Raw genomic sequence first — 16123 nt, 5'->3', positions numbered from 1 at the left:
CACGGTTCTGCGCGCTCTCGCCCTTTCTCTTGGAAGGCTGGAAAGATACGACGAGAGTGAAAGGGCGAGCGTCGAAAGCGGAGCCTTCTGTCGGTGCGCGAGCTCCACGTCTGTCTGTGTGCTAGCGTTATTGCCAGCTTTCCACGTGGCTGATGCGTGCGTGGCAGTCGTCGCTGCCACGCTTCGGCAGGTGCTGTCGGAGGTCGAAGCGCCTGAAGAACGGCTGTCGCATTAAACGTTCGGATGCTCTGCAAGCGCTCGTCAGCGAAGCGGCCTCCCTGTTAAGTGTCCGTAGCGCGTTGTGTGGCCAATTGCGGGGAGCGGACAGCTGTTTCTATACGGCCTGCCGTTGAGCTGTGAAATATGACGGTCTCTGTGAGCTGGGAACTGTACGCTGCTATCGTTTTGGGTGCGTTGGCGGTCGCACTACAGGCTGACCCCTCCGTCGATGGCAAGGCCGGCGAGGCAGCTGAGCTCCGAAAGAAGTGGTCTGCGGTGGAAGTAGCCCGCGATTTGGAGTGAGTATTTGGTTTCCTTTACAGTGCGTGCTGTCTTTCTCTACCGCCAATCTCATTACGGTCCTGACTACTTTGGCTACTGTAGAGATCAGTATAGAACTCCTCGGCTACTTTGACTATCGTGTCCATATTCGTGATGACTTTGCCCGCCTTGTCCCTTATCGCATACATCTGGTTTTTGCCTATTCCCAATTTTTTCTTTACAGCTTTAAGGCTTCCCCCGTTCTTTACAGCATGCTCAATTTTCTCCATGTTATACTTCCTTATATCGGCCACCTTGCGCTTATTGATTAGCTTTGATATCTCAGCGAATTCGATCTGGTCTGTTGGATTGGAAGCTTTCATACTCTGGCGTTTCTTAATCAAATCTTTCGCCTCATTAGACAGCTTACCGGTATCCTCTCTAACTATCCTACCGCCTACTTCTACCGCTCACTCACTAATGATATCACTGAAATTATTGTTCATTGCTTCTAGGGTAATGTAGCCATCCTCGGTTAGAGCTGAATATCTATTCTGTAGCGAGATCCTGAACTCTTTTGCCCTCCCCCTCATCGCTAATTCGTTGATGGATTTCTTTCTTACTAATCTGTCACGTTCCTTCTTCAGATTTAGGCTAATTCGGGACCTCACCATCCTGCTGTTACTGCATCGCACTTTCCCGATTGCCTCTACATCTTGCATAATGGCGGGGGTTGAACACAGTATGAAGTCTATTTCATTTTCTGTCGCCCCGATAGGACTTTTCCATGCCCATTTCCGGTTCTTCCGTTTGCTGAAGAAGGTATTCATGATTCGTAAGTTATTGCGCTCTGCAAACTCAACTAGTAACTCCCCCATGCTATTCCTAGAACCAATGCCATAGTCACCTACTGACTTGTCTCCTGCCTGTTTTTTCCCTACCTTGGCATTGAAGTCACTCATTAGTACAGTATACTGTGTCTGTACTTTTCGCATTGCCGATTCCACATCTTCATAGAAGCTCTCAACTGCCTGGTCGTCATAACTACATGTAGGTGCATAGGCCTGTACAACCTTCATTTTATACCGCTTATTAAGCTTAATTACGATTCCTGTCACCTTCTCATTGTTACTATAGAATCCATATATATTACCTGCTATATACTTATTGACAATGAAACCTACCCCTAGTTCTCGCTCCCCGGTAAACCCCGATAACACAGTATATGCCCGTCTTTCAGTGCAGTATATGCTTCATTCGGCCTCCTAACCTCACCAAGCCCTATGACATCCCCGTTTCATACTCTCTAGTTCCTCTAACAGCACTGCTAAACTAGCTTCACTAGCTAGGGTTCTAACGTTAAACGTTGCCAGGGTCAGTTTCCAATGGCGGCCTGTCCAGCGGAGCCAGGAATTCTTAGCACCCCCTGCTGCGTCGCAGATCTGACTGCCACCTTGGTCAGTTGTTCCGCAGCCGCTGGTGACTGAGTCCAGGGGTTTTACGGGATTAATCATAGGAGGTGGCGGCCAATTACTGCACCAGGGTGGCCAACTCTTGTTCTGGTGAGGGCGTGCGTTGCCGGAGGTGTTCACCGGCATCAAATCGCACCCCAAACCTGTATATGCAATTCCATCGACACGCGAATTTTTTTTTTTTTTTAATACGGTGGAGAATTGCGCGGCACCGGGATTCGAGCCCCGGTCCTCTTGCATGCGAGGCGGATGTTCTACCGCTACGCCACCGCTACACCTGCGGTAGGGAGAAACAGTCAGACATTCCACCAGTGACGAAGGACGAGGTCAAGAAAGCAGCTGGAGTGGATCGGATAACTACAGATTTGTTGAAAGACGGGGGGAATATCGTGCTAGAAAAACTGGCCACCCTGTATACGCAGTGCCTGGTGTCATCGACGGTACCAAAATCATGGAAGAATGCAAACATTATCCTCATTCACAAGAAAGGGGACTCTAAGAAGCTTAAAAATTACACACCAATCAGCTTACTGTCTGTTACGTATAAGGTATTTACTAATGGGTGACTTCAATGCCAAGGTAGGGGAAAAGCAGATAGGAGACCGGGCAGTAGGTAACTATGGCATTGGTTCTAGGAATAACAGGGGGGAGTTACTAGTTGAGTTTGCAGAGCGCAATAACCTAAGAATACTGAATACCTTCTTCAGCAAACGGAAGAACTGGAAATGGACATGGAAAAGTCCTAAACGGGGAGACTAAAAATGATATTGACTTCATGCTGTGTTCAACCCCCGCCATTATGCAAGATGTAGAGGTAATCGGGAAAGTACGATGCAGTTACCACAGGATGGTGAGGTCCAAAATTAGCCTAAATCTAAAGAAGGAACGCAACAGATTAGTAAGAAAGAAACACATCAACGAATTAGCGGTGAGGGGGAGGGCAGAAGAGTTCAGGATCTCGCTTCAGAATAGATTATCAGCTCTAACCGAGGATGGCGACATTACCATAGAAGCAATGAACAATAATTTCAGAGATATCATTACTGAGTGAGCGGTAGAAGTAGGCGGTAGGATAGTTAGAGAGGATACCGGTAAGCTCTCTAAGGAGACGAAAGATTTGATTAAGAAACGCCAGAGTATGAAAGCTTCCAATCCAACAGACCAGATCGTATTCGCCGAAATATCAAAACTAATCAATAAGCGCAAGGTGGCCGATATAAGGAAGTATAACATGGAGAAAATTGAGCATGCTATAAAGAACGGGGGAAGCGTTAAAGCGGTAAAGAATAAATTGGGCATAGGCAAAAACCAGACGTATGCGATAAGGGACAAGGCGGGCAACGTCATCACTAATATGGACAAGATAGTCAAAGTAGCCGAGGAGTTCTATACAGATTTCTGCATTAGCCAACGTAGTCAGGACCGTAATGAGATTGGCGGTAGGGAAAAACAGTCAGACGTTCCACCAGTGATGAAGGACGAGGCCAAGAAAACATTACAAATTATGAAAAGGGGGAAATCAGCTGGAGAGGATCAGATAACTACAGATTTGCTGAAGGACGGGGGTGATATCGTGCTAGAAAAACTGGCCACCCTGTATACGCACTGCCTGGTGTCATCGACGGTACCAGAACCATGGAAGAATGCAAACATTATCCTCATTCATAAGAAAGAGGACTCTAAGGACCTTAAAAATTACAGACCAATCAGCTTACTGTCTGTTACGCATAAGGTATTTACTAAGGTAATCACGATCAAGCAGGTTTTCGGAAACGGTACTCCACTATCTATCATGTCCATACCATCAATCAGGTGATAGAATAATGCTCGGAATATAACCAGCCCATATACATAGCATTCATTGATTACGACAAAGCATTTGACCCAGTTAAAACTTATGCGGTGATGCAGCCATTGCGAAATCAGGGGGCAGACGAGCCGTACGTGAAATTGCTGGAAGCTATATATAGTGGCTACACAGCAACCATATTACTGCATAAAGAAAGTAACAAAATTCCCATAAAGACAGGTGTTAGGCAAGGAGACACGATCTCCCCAGTACTATTCACAGCTTGCTTAGAGGAAGTATTCAGAGGCTTGGAATGAGAGCAGTTAGGGATAAGGGTAGATGAAGAATACCTCAGTAATTTGCGATTTGCTGATGGCATTGCCTTGCTAAGTATTTCGGGGGATGAACTGCAAATAATGGTTGATGGCCTAGACAGGAAAAGTAGAAAGGTAGGCTTAAAAATCAATATGCAGAAGACTAAGGTAATGTTCAACAGCCTCGGGAAGGAACAGCAGTTTACATTAGTTAGCGAAGCACTGGAAGTAGTAGGCGAAGATGTCTACTTAGGACAGGTAGTAACCGCAGATCCGGGCCATGAAAAGGAAATAACAAGAAGAATAAGATTGGGATGGAGCGCATTTGGTAAGCACTCGCATAATATGACTACCAGCTTACCGGTATCGCTCAAGAGAAAAGTATATGCAACAGTTGCATCTTACCTGTACTCATCTATGGGGCTGAAACCTGGAGGCTAACCAAGAGAGTTCTACTTAAGTTGAGGACAACCCAGAGGGCTATGGAACGAAAAATGGTAGGGGTAACATTAAGAGATAGGAAGCGTGCAGAGTGGGTCAGAGAAATATCTCAAGTTACCGACATTCAAGTGGAAATTAAGAAGAAATGGACATGGGTAGGACATGTAGTGCGAAGAGAGGATAACCGATGGTCGCTTAGGGTAACAAACTGGATTCCAAGGGAAGGAAAGCTTAGCAGGGGGCGGCAGAAAGTTAGGTGGGCGGATGAGGTTAAGAAGTTCGCAGGGGTCAAGTGGATGCAGCTAGCACAGAACCGGGTTAAGTGAAGAAATATGGGAGAGGCCTTCGCCCAGCCGTGGGTATAGTCAGGCTGATGATAATGATGATACTGCGTTCTACAAGGATGCTTTATTAACCCCTGAAGCACTTGGTGGAGGGCGTTGATGATGAGGAGACCGACGTGCCCGACTGAGCGTCGTTTGACAGTGGCGGGGCTAAGCTGCCGCATTTCCTTTTTTGGCAATCTCGACATAACTCTGGCGTGTATAAGAGGGCCGACGGCTATGCGCGCAAGAGCTATGACTGGCAGTTATTAACGGCCCGTAGCGCTCGTTTCATTTACATTGCTTTTATACATTGGAAATAATCAGTGTACATCCGCAGCACTGCTTACTAAGTTTGTGTGTGATGTGCTCCAGATATAATGTTACTGGAAATAGCACGATATATTCATATCGCTCTGGGTTAGAACAACGGTTTTATACTATTACTCGCGGCAAAATGCAAATTGGTTCACAGGAAAGGAAATGCGCAATATCTGTCACACTTTCTCCGTTTACACCTGAACCGCGCCGTAGGGGAAGGGAAGAAGGTGGGAGTGAAAGCGGATAGAAAGAGGTGCCGTAGTGGAGAGTTGCGGAGTAATTTGGACCACTTGGGGATCTTTAACGTCCACTGACATGGCATATCACACGACCGCTTCTCCGTTTCGCAGCTGTCGGCGGTCGGGTTCAAACCCGGATACTGTGGTTCAGTAGCCGCGCGCCTTCACCATTAAGCCACTGCGCTAGGCCAATTACTCCCGGTGCAACTTCGGATTTCGCCTCGCTTGGATGGAATGACTTTCACCTAATAGGTACCGGTGCCCACTAAAAAGTGAGATATGTACTGCGCCTTTCTTTCCTAAGAACGTCAACAAATCGTAAGTATTATTATTGTTGATATAAAAAATCGCAGAATGAAAAGGCAGGGTGCTATCGAACCTACACTCAGGGCGAAGTTTTTTCCCTGCATAACCTTGAGAAAAGAGCAGAGATTTCGTCGTATGAATACGTGCCGCCATTTTTTCTGCTTCACCCGCTTACCTCCACTTTTTCATCTGTTTTCTTACTTGCAGCCACATTAGGAAAGACGTAGCCAAGATGATAGAGTTGAACAACGCCGGAGTGTTGTCATCGGAGGAGTTGTCGTTTTATTACTTCAGGTCAGTGACTAAACACTTTCCTTACAGTTCTTGTCTTCTCAGCGCCAGGTATACGTTGAGTAATGGCTATGCCTTCAGTTGTGTGAAGGAGAGAGTCTGCTTCACGAGACAACTTTAAAACATTGATGTATGCTCAAAGTCTTTCACAACGATGACAATATCGAATGGAGACTTGCTATTTCGGCAGTTTATATTTCGAACTGGCAAGCGAAGCGAGACAGGAGCCGAAGGCGGAGCCATGCCGTGTTTGAACTTGGCACATTTGCATGCAGTCTACCAATATTGCTTGAAGTGTACATACTGTTCTTTATTAGTAGGATTGAACGCGGAATAGAGTGTCTTTTTTGTTGCAAAAAATCTGAAACTATTTTCTCTTCCATATAGGCGGCTTGTTTGTCTAATTAACATCCGTCACCTTTATTGTGTATAAGAAGGCTCGATCTGAGTTGGTCGTGGTGATAAACATTATGAAAGAGGCAGATACGGGAAATCTTACGAGTGAGGATCTGGAAGTTTAGCCTTAGTTTCAAGTTAGTGACGCTTGCAATACGGTGATAAATATTGAAGATGAAACGAGCTGAGCGATTTTGTACACCCTCCAGGGTGTTATTTAATGATATGTTTCCGGGGTCCCATATGGAAGAGGCGTGCTCAAGGTTGGGTCGGATATATGTAGTATACAATTGTTTTTCCAGTGAAGATGATGCGAGAGAAAAATTCCGTTTTAAGTACCCAAGCATGCGATTGGCTTTGGATGTTACGTAGTTAATATGTGTAGTTACGCTAAACGAAACGAGGTTCTTTTGTTTCCTTATACTTGTACACCTCCCCATTTAACCGGACCACGTACACCACAACTTGCTATGTACAAACAACGTTTATTTTACATTATTTACAAGCTGAGAAAGACTCGACGTCTTCAGGGTGCGGCCTCTCTGCACCCGAGTCGCATCTCCCCCGTCGCCTCGTTCTTTCCAAGTCGCTTGTGTCTTCCTCCTCGTCCGCGACGACTGTCTCTGCATGCGCTCCAAGCCACGCTCGCTTCTCGGAAGTCCCTCCGCCGCTCCGAGGCGTGGACATGGGTCTTCCAAGAAAGGTTATTCGTAATAGGTACGCCCAGGTACTTATAAGCTGAAACTAGCAACTTACCGCATCGATTGCTAGCAGCATACTGGTATCGCCGAAGATGAAAGTATACAACAGTTGCATCTCACATATGGGGCTGAAACGTGGAGACTAACGAAGAGGGTTCTGCTTAAGAGAGCTATGGAACAAAAATTGCAGGAGTAACGTTAAGAGATAGGAAGCGTGCACAGTGGGCGAGAAAAATAACTCAAGATACTGACATTCTAGCGGAAATCAAGAGGAAGAAATGGACATGGGCAGGACATGTAGTGCGAAGAGATAGATAGATAGATAGATAGATGAATTTATTGAAAGGAAAAGCAGAGAGGTTGGCCGGAAAAATTCAAATCTGGCCTGCTACTCTGCACTGGGGAAGGGGAAGGGGAGAAGAAAGAAGATCATGATGTGTAACGATGTGGGAGAAAGCATATGAAATATATATACAGAGACAGTAGCTTGCCTCACAAGCGCGAATCAAGGACACTGGCGCTGGTGCGAAGAGAGGATAACCGATGGACGCTTAGGGTAACAAACTGGATTCCAAGGGAAGGAAAGCGTAGCAGGGGGCGGCAGAAAGTTAGGTGGGCGGATGCTGTTAAGAAGTTCGCAGAGGTCAGTGGATGCAGCTAGCACAGGGCCGAGTAAATTGAAGGAATATGGGAGAGGCCTTCGCCCTGCAGTGGGTATAGACAGGCTGATGATGATGATGATATATAGGACCGTTCTTCGTCAGGGTGATATATATACACAAGTGAAAAATCGCTTCATACTGTTTCCAAGTTTATTTGTAGTCGACGTTTCGGCAGGAGCCCTGCCTTTCTCAAGACTGAGGGTACATGATTCTTGTTCGTCTTCTTATAGGGTTGGCAAGAGGTGATACAAACAGAATATGGGCACATACAGGTGAATCAGCTGGACACGCACAACACACACATACACACAGGTGCGGAGAGCAGGCTAGGCCCAAAGGGTCATCAACCCAAGGCACCGGCCGCCGGGAGTCATTTGTATACAATACACAATACAGGCAACCGCGGAACAACCTTGAAAAAAAAAGAAAAAAAGGAGAAGAAGAAGAAAACAGGTGGGGATAGTGGTTGCTGCAGATGGTGAGAAAATTATTTTTCTTGTTCTCACTAAAAGATGGGAGCGCCCAGTGTGATGAAAGAACCAGGTGGACATTGCTGGTTAGAAGAACCTGACAGCGCCGAGTAAAGTTCGAGCAACTCGCGAGGAGAGATGAACCTCAATGAAAGAATAAGAAAAAAAAAAAAAGGAGAACATGTGGGACAGTAGAATGGTGAAATACTTTGAGGTTTTCGCTAAACAATGTGAGCGCCAAGCGAAAACCTCGAAGTATTTCAAAGTATTTAGCGAAAACCTCAAAGTATTTCACCATTCTACTGTCCCACATGTTCTCCTTTTTTTTTTTCTTATTCTTTCATTGAGGTTCATCTCCCCTGGCAAGTTGCTCGAACTTTACTCGGCGCTGTCAGGTTCTTCTAATCAGCAATGTCCACCTGGTTCTTTCATCACACTGGGCGCTCCCATCGTTTAGTGAGAACAAGAAAAATAATTTTCTCACCATCTGCAGCAACCACCATCCCCACCTGTTTTCTTCTTCTTCTCCTTTTTTTCTTTTTTTCAAGGTTGTTCCGCGGTTGCCTGTATTGTGTATTGTATACAAATGACTCCCGGCGGCCGGCGCCTTGGGTTGATGACCCTTTGTGCCTAGCCTGCTCTCCGCACCTGTGTGTATGTGTGTGTTGTGCGTGTCCAGCTGATTCACCTGTATGTGCCCATATTCTGTTTGTATCACCTCTTGCCAGCCCTATAAGAAGACGAACAAGATTCATGTACCCTCAGTCTTGAGAAAGACAGGGCTCCTGCCGAAACGTCGACTACAAATAAACTTGCAAACAGTATGAAGCAATTTTTCACTTGTATGTAACCTCTAGCAACCAAGTACGTCTATTTACTTATGCTATATATATATATATATATATATATATATATATATATATATATATATATATATATATATATATATATATATATATATATATGAAATCTGCGCTTTGAAAGAACACACGTTTGAGCCGCGCAGGAATTGCGGCGTGCGTCTCGGGCTTTTCCCCGAAAACTCGCACACGGAAGAAGTGCTTCACGACGCAGCCGACGATTAAAACACGCTCTCCGTGTGCAATGCGTGAGTGTTCGAGAGGGAGGTGACCTTGCACACGTACTTCGTCCTGCAATATGAGCGGAGCGTCGTTCCAAGGTGCCTGACGAACGATCGTGGCAAGTACGTCGGCCTGTTCGTTTCCCCGTGAGGCTCCACGCCGTGGTGCCATTGTTGACCGGGCGCTCAATGCGCGCGAATGCCGCTACCACGTTGCGTGATGCGCTCGAGGCGTCTAAGGTGGCTTTTCTCAAGACGCAGTGCACCTTCGCCGCTTGTCCTTGAAGGGCTTAAGGGCTCCGGGGTCATGTGGTGGTTGTTTGTTTCGGACAAAATCAATATAGGAAAAGGCTTCCGCCACCACTCTACCATGGAGAGCTCGGCTCTGCTGTTTTACCATGAGGATTTCATCTCCGAAAAAATGAATAAAATGATTGAATTGAAAGTTGGTTTTTGTGCTGTGGAGGAGGGGGCGCCTGAACATGCGATGGTACAGCTTCTCTCTCTCTCTTTATAAATTTCTTCCTAGCTTTTGTATATATGAACTCCACAGAGTCGTGTCGAGCAAGCCTGTCGAGTAAAAAGCGATTTGTCGGGTTTATGTATACGCTGACGGGTCGGTTAAAGTAGGCGGCGGAGCTGGCCGAGTTACCTCGCTTGACCCGCTTGTCTAAAAGGACGTAGACGCTGCCAAGTCTCAGGCAGTTGAGTTATATGGGGAACTCTGGGATGAAAAATCTTCCTGCTCGGCTAAGAGCGCTAGCGAAATTGAATGCTTTCTAGCCCTCATCAACGATAAAAAAAAGCAATAATAGATGCTCCCAACTGTAAAATGCAACGGAATCCAGCACGAGCACGAAGCTCTCACGATAACTTCGAATCTCGATGCTAGGAGCCACTGCTATACTTACTTGATAGAAGCGAGTTCATACAGACACAAAGCGGGGCGACCTCGCTACGTTGACTCGATTTGCGGCGTGCCCCTTTTTTTTTGCGGTACAATGTTACATAATCTTGTCAAAGTATCTGTTGAAATTTACGTTTCTTTGCACGCTCAGTCTGTGTGTGTCGCTAGACGTAAAGCAGACGCCTTTCTATTGTTTATGGCCGACTGCATCTCCTCCTGCCCTCTGGGAACCAGAGGGAGAGGAGAAAATGGCGAGGGGAGCAGAGACCTCTGGAGGGGAAAGGAAAGTTGACAGAAGAGGCGGGGAGGCCCACCGAAGAGCACTTGTTTTCGAAGACTTGCTCGCTCATAATTAGGGGTTGGACTTCTCGGTTTAAACAGAAAAACAGCGATAAAGGTACGCCGAACGCATTTTAAGAAGTTCGCTTTAAACCGAAAACCTTTTCATGCACACTCTCGATGACGGGAGAAAATTACAACAGTATTCAATCGAGTGGGATGATGTGAGACAGTGGGATCGCTGGTTTAAGTGCAGCGGTTGAGGGTTTTGACGCATTGTTCATGGTATCACGAATGGGGAAAAAATGGCAGCCGTTCTTCCCGACCCTCATAAACAGGCCAAGCGGTTGAGAAGGGGCGCCTGTGGCGAGGCAGGCACTTCCAGGGGCGAGGGACAGAATTGAGAATTTGCGGCTCAATTGTACCCAGGAAATCACGGAGACCAAAGCCCGCCAGTTTCTTTCCACGTGACACATCTTAGGCACAAGCCGAGAGAAGCGCGTTTCTTTTTTAAGTAATTTGATTTAAGCAAAAATTTGATCGTAATAAATAATATTTCAGTTACCCCTTTGTCAAACGTGTGAATTTATCTTTTACATATGCGTTTTGTCTTAACGCTAAGTTTCATTATGAAAATCGCATTTTCTTCTAGATTCTTAGCTGTATATATAAGAAACAATACATTAAATAAAAGTGGATAAAACAACGTGCAAGAAAAAGAAAGCCAAAATGTACTTTTAACTTTAAAATGTACGTCACTTTTATCTGTACACGGATGCCTTTATCTCACCGAAAAAAACCGATATTTATTCAGCAAAAAATAATAATAACCGAGAAAAAACGAAAGTTGCAAATAGACACCGGAAAACGTCAGCCGAATTATCAGAAAATAAAAACCAATAACTTCAACCTTTACTCATAACGAGCAGCTAGATTGTTTCTTGCAGGAAACGAAGTCACGTAATGCGACAGTGGTCGAGGACTCAACGAAGAAGGGGCTAAATCACCTGAAAGTTGTAGCCGTGTGGCATGGCATCGATCTTACGGAAATGTCTTGGTTTCCCTGAAATGCTCCATGAGTGCCTTTTGTGTTGTTCAATTTACAAAGGGGCTTTGATATGAACGAGAACAGGCGAGAAGGCAGAGGTGTTGAGCAGACGGCAGTGGCTAACTATACCTGCACCGATAAAGAGGGATGAGTTCCTGTAAATGGGAAAGAGGAAGAGCGAAGAACACAATGTGAGCTTGGCGCTTCAGCAAGGGAAACTTGCACATTTTTGTGTACCAACCAAAGAAAATTAGAATGGGCCAGAGTTACCTACGTGGCATAAAGCTTTCTAAACTTCCGTCTTTTGGAGTCGCAGTACTTCCTGAGCCTTCTTTGAATCTTGCAACCCGAAAGCTGTTATGGTATCTTTTCCTGAGCTGAGGCCCAGCGTCGAGAATCCGTGGTCACGTGACCGGACGTGGACGATCACGTGACTGGCCATGTGGAGTCCACGCATTAAAAGTGGCGAATTACAGGATGTAAATAAAAGCTATACTGACTAGCCATTAGCAAAGGAGGGGCAGCAGCCAAGCGGCAGCTAAAGGGAAGCCCACCCCGCTGCGCATGCGGAATGTTAACACTAGTCGATTTTAGTTCTTTTTAGCCCCGAATATTTAACTGCGGTATAATTGTAAAGCAGTAACCAATTTGTCGGAGCTCGCTGTTGCAGGATGCACGACTTCGACAACAACAACCTTCTGGACGGCCAGGAGATGATGTCCGCCATGTTTCACCACCACCATGACGACGACGAGAAAGACGAGAGGGTGCAGGTCATACCAGAGACGGACATCATGAGTGAGTGCCCGGCCTTTGGTGTTGATTTGCTGGTGACCTAAAAGAGCACCGCATTCCTTCAAATAATTTCCATCAAGATCTAGAACACACTGCGTTATGTAGCATCTTGAACTCCTTCCTTAAATGAGCGCTAAAATGGGGGTTAATATCAGCCTTCATTGTCTCGTGGTGTTAAATACCAGCCGTTCGCGCTTTCTGTTCTGCACCGAAGTCATTGGTCTCAAACAGTTTCGACATGCAGATTTTCTCAAAAGTACACAAAAGCTACAGAGGGTATGTAGTGTAGCTTTTTTGAAGAGTCGCTATAAGGCTACGTCGGTAAGAATGTTAACGTTAGCCTAACCTTCGTCCTATTCGGTGCTCTAGCGATGAATTAGCCTCATGGAATGGACAATTATAGAGCATGACGGGCTTTGTTCATGTGACAGAGGCTGTGTAGTTTTTATGAAAAGTATTTTTGAAGGTTCATGGTCTTTGCCCCTTTTTCGCTGACGCGCTGGAAGGCTGTCACTGCGACTGGCAGATTTTAGCTTTTTAGATGGACGAAATGCAGTAGGGCTAAAAGGGCGCTGTCCCAAGGGTGTTGAGCAGCGTTTCTAAAACGTGTGAAGCGGCAATCTTGTGTGAAAAATTAAAAATTAGGTAACTATAATTCAAGATAAGACTCTCATTAACCTGTACTCGCTTTGCCAGTATTTGTGCACTGCTGATTTGTATAGTTTGTGAAGCATAGCTGTGATTGCTGGGTTAGTAACTTTGTTATATTCGTGGTACTAATTCCTTCCCGCATGGTCTGGCATTATCTCTTATTTTATGGCGGAAGCTCCACTTCTCCTATGCTAAACCTCAAGGTGATCTGGCTCCGAACATTTGATCTTCTTTCGCTCTGGGCAGCAAACATGGTCGTTTTAATTCTCTAAGGTCATTAATCTGCGCAAGCTAGGTACTGCGCATGCGCCAGTATCATCTGCGCCTCGTCGCAGTTGCGCCGCAAAAACTTTGCCTTTACTGGATTTGGAACCCACGCTAGAACGAACAGATTAGCTTTCCTGGCCCAGGGATCGTCGTCTTCATCAAGTTTCATCTGCGCCCCTTCTTCCTTTAAACTAGGCAAATACTCCGTACTTTGTGGGGTTCCAGATAGGGAATAAACACGTTTTCCTCACTTATTCTAAATTAAATATCAATAAATATTATTTGCTTTGAGCCATCAGGGTAGCTGTTATCCAAGTGGAGTTGTGTCTAAAACAATGTTTCGAAAAAAAAAAAAAAAAGAAAGAACTAAAGGAGTGTCTGACTTGCCGTGTCGAGGCGAGACTTCTCCCGAGATAAGGCTCGACTCATTGCTGCTAAGTATAGAGAGCATCGCGGCTGACTGCGGTGACGTCATATATAACATGTTTAGCCTTGAGGGCGGTAGTGTTTCCGGCAGCAGGCAGCCACTGTGGCTGAGGCCGGTTCGTGACACTAGGGTTTCGCCAGAGAGGGGAGTCCCTTTACCGCATGAGCGGAATCATTTTAAATTCATTCTTTTTAAGCGACAAGCGGCCCTCCGCTGATAATCAGACATCGACGCATATCTAGTAAGGCCCATACAATCTTTTTTTTTTTTTTTGTTAAGGACGACCATTGTACGTAGCTGTTCGCATGTATTTGCTGTGAGTTGTATATACCGATGTTTATACTTGCCCTCTGAAAAGTGTGCTGCTCGTTAAGGCGCAACCACTTAGTTAAATCTACGCTAGTGTAAAACTTATGCGGTGTTCTTGCGTGTCTTCCTATGCGTTACTTTTTTTTAATAACTATAATGGCTATAGGCAGCCCTACGGCGTAGGTGTGTTGACAGTCTACGCGTAGACCGTCAACATCCGATCATACAACCGTGGCCACGTCCATTGCGGTTGATGTGGTAGCCCACGCTGGCGCGGAGTTTGGAAGGCCTTAACTTTACTATATCTCCTTGGCATTAACGATAGGCAGCCAGCAGCACGGCAGAAGGATTAGTGGAGTTGCGCTGAACTCAGACAACTTACAACGGATTGTTTTTTTTTTCGAATTTGACTGTCACCCTTTGATGTAGAGAGATCTGAATTTGTGTCAGTCTCAGCGGCGACAGACACGAAACTGCTCTCGGAAATCATGGCGCTGGCGGTAGAGAACAAAGTAAGGGTGCCGCGGCTGCATCAATGCGGGTGTGAAAGAAAAACTCAAAGCTCGGTCATCTCATATGGCTCAACTTTTCTGGCGTGCCTGCTCGGCTGGCCAACTCAAGCGAAGGGTCTTTGAAGTAATCTAAACGTAGGCAGAAACACAAAGGAGGCAGAAATTTTTCTTGTGCCTGTGTCGTCTTCTCTTTCCTCGGTCATTTGTCTTTTTTGTGCTAGTCCACAGTACGAACTACTTCTAACTTGTTCTGTTAAAGCTTGTATGTGCGTTGTACCACATTTTCACCCCTGCTCAATAATACTTTTAAGCATGAACGCAAGTGTATACCTCAACACTGTGCGATTGGAATGTTTATGTACAATCCAAGAATGTGGCTCAATTCTTTTTCCTGCAGATTACGTGGACTCGGCTCTCCAAGCCGACAAGAACCTGGACGGCTTTGTTTCTTACGCAGAGCTTAGGGCAAGTGAGCTCTCCAGGCGTACTTAAGTCCTTGCACAGTGTTCACGCATCATTTACATCCATCACATTGCCTCTTTCCTTAGCGTGGCAGTAAGTGCCTTCTCATTCCTCCAAATTTCGCTTTGCAGATTCATTTTACTTGTAATAAATATAATACTGTGGAGCTCTTCTTTCCACAGTGTGTTTCTCTTGGAGGTACAACAGCTCTTACAACGTCACTACACTGCAGTCCTTCCTTGGACAAGTGGGACAAAATAAAGATATAATAAGTCGGTAGTAGAGCGGGAAAACCATTTCTGCTAATAGTCTCCGCTGACGACTGTGTAGAGTCTCTGTTTTCTTTCAATCGGGTGATGGTGAATGCTCAAAAGGTTCAAGTACGTTTTACTGCGGACAGTCTAGCGAGATTTGAAGGTTATGACGTTATTTCCCGAGACACGACCCAAGATCTTTTATTTATTTCGCGGAGGTCGCTTAGCTCGTAATAGACATGACAGTGCAGAATATAGGAACATTTCGGTTAGCTAAGGTCATGCATTTGTTACTGCGTTCTTGCTAAATAAACTGCGTTCGAACAGCTTATGTCAAATAGGTTAGCCTTGAAGTGATCACGTTCAAATCGTACTGGTTCATTTCTTCCGTCTGTCGGCGCCGCCGCCGCTCGAGCTCTGTCGTGCCGATAGATATCTGCTATGGCAGCAATGGGACGGTCAGAGTTCTCTGGCGTTTCGCTGAGGCGTTGACTTCGGTTGGACGCCAAAAACACGACGGACGCCGGTCTAGAACTCTTCACAGATTTGATTTGGTTTGGTTTGTGGGGTTTAACTTCCCAAAACGACTCAGGCTATGAGAGACGCCGTAGTGGAGGACTCCGGAAGTTTCGACCACCTGGGGTTCTTTAACGTGCACTGACATCGTACAGCACACGGGCGCCTTCCTTTTCACCTCTATCGAAAAGCGGCCGCCGAGGCCGGGATTCGATCCCGCGTCCTTGGGAACAGCAGTCGAGCGCCGTAACCACTCCGCCACCCCGGCGGGGCCTTCACAAATTTGATCGCACTTGTCGAGAGCTTAAGAGTGATGCTGGAAGTTATAACAGTAAAACGATATTCTAAAGCAGGTACTGATGTTTAGTAAAATCACGCATACCACGCAGATGCAAGCACATTGACCCTGA

The 16123-nt window shown here is 45.8% G+C and overlaps 1 protein-coding gene across 1 annotated transcript; it reads left to right on the top strand.

The window, feature by feature from the left end:
* The first annotated feature begins 96 nt into the window (after nt 1-96).
* Nucleotides 97-15109, top strand: LOC146207141 (longistatin-like). Its single transcript, XM_084602930.1, has 4 exons — nt 97-518; nt 5893-5979; nt 12191-12318; nt 14879-15109. Exons 1-4 carry the CDS (start codon nt 364-366, stop codon nt 14971-14973), a joined length of 465 nt encoding a protein of 154 aa, XP_084459056.1. The 5' UTR covers nt 97-363; the 3' UTR covers nt 14974-15109.
* Nucleotides 15110-16123: the final 1014 nt, after the last annotated feature.

The sequence above is a fragment of the Amblyomma maculatum genome, chromosome 1, assembly GCF_055883805.1.
Source record: "Amblyomma maculatum isolate TAMU_Amacu chromosome 1, ASM5588380v1, whole genome shotgun sequence".
Taxonomy (NCBI): Eukaryota; Metazoa; Arthropoda; class Arachnida; order Ixodida; family Ixodidae; genus Amblyomma; species Amblyomma maculatum.
The sequence above is the reverse complement of the archived record's forward strand: the minus strand, read 5'-3'. Positions and strand labels throughout refer to the sequence as shown.

What these genes read in the sequence shown, in the direction of transcription:
- LOC146207141 (XM_084602930.1), top strand. Translation starts at nt 364, where the DNA reads ATGACGGTCTCTGTGAGCTGGGAACTGTACGCTGCTATCGTTTTGGGT. An exon ending in TTGTCGTTTTATTACTTCAG is followed by an intron (nt 5,980 to 12,190) that starts GTCAGTGACTAA and finishes TCGCTGTTGCAG; the next exon opens with GATGCACGACTTCGACAACA. An exon ending in ACCAGAGACGGACATCATGA is followed by an intron (nt 12,319 to 14,878) that starts GTGAGTGCCCGG and finishes TTTTTCCTGCAG; the next exon opens with ATTACGTGGACTCGGCTCTC.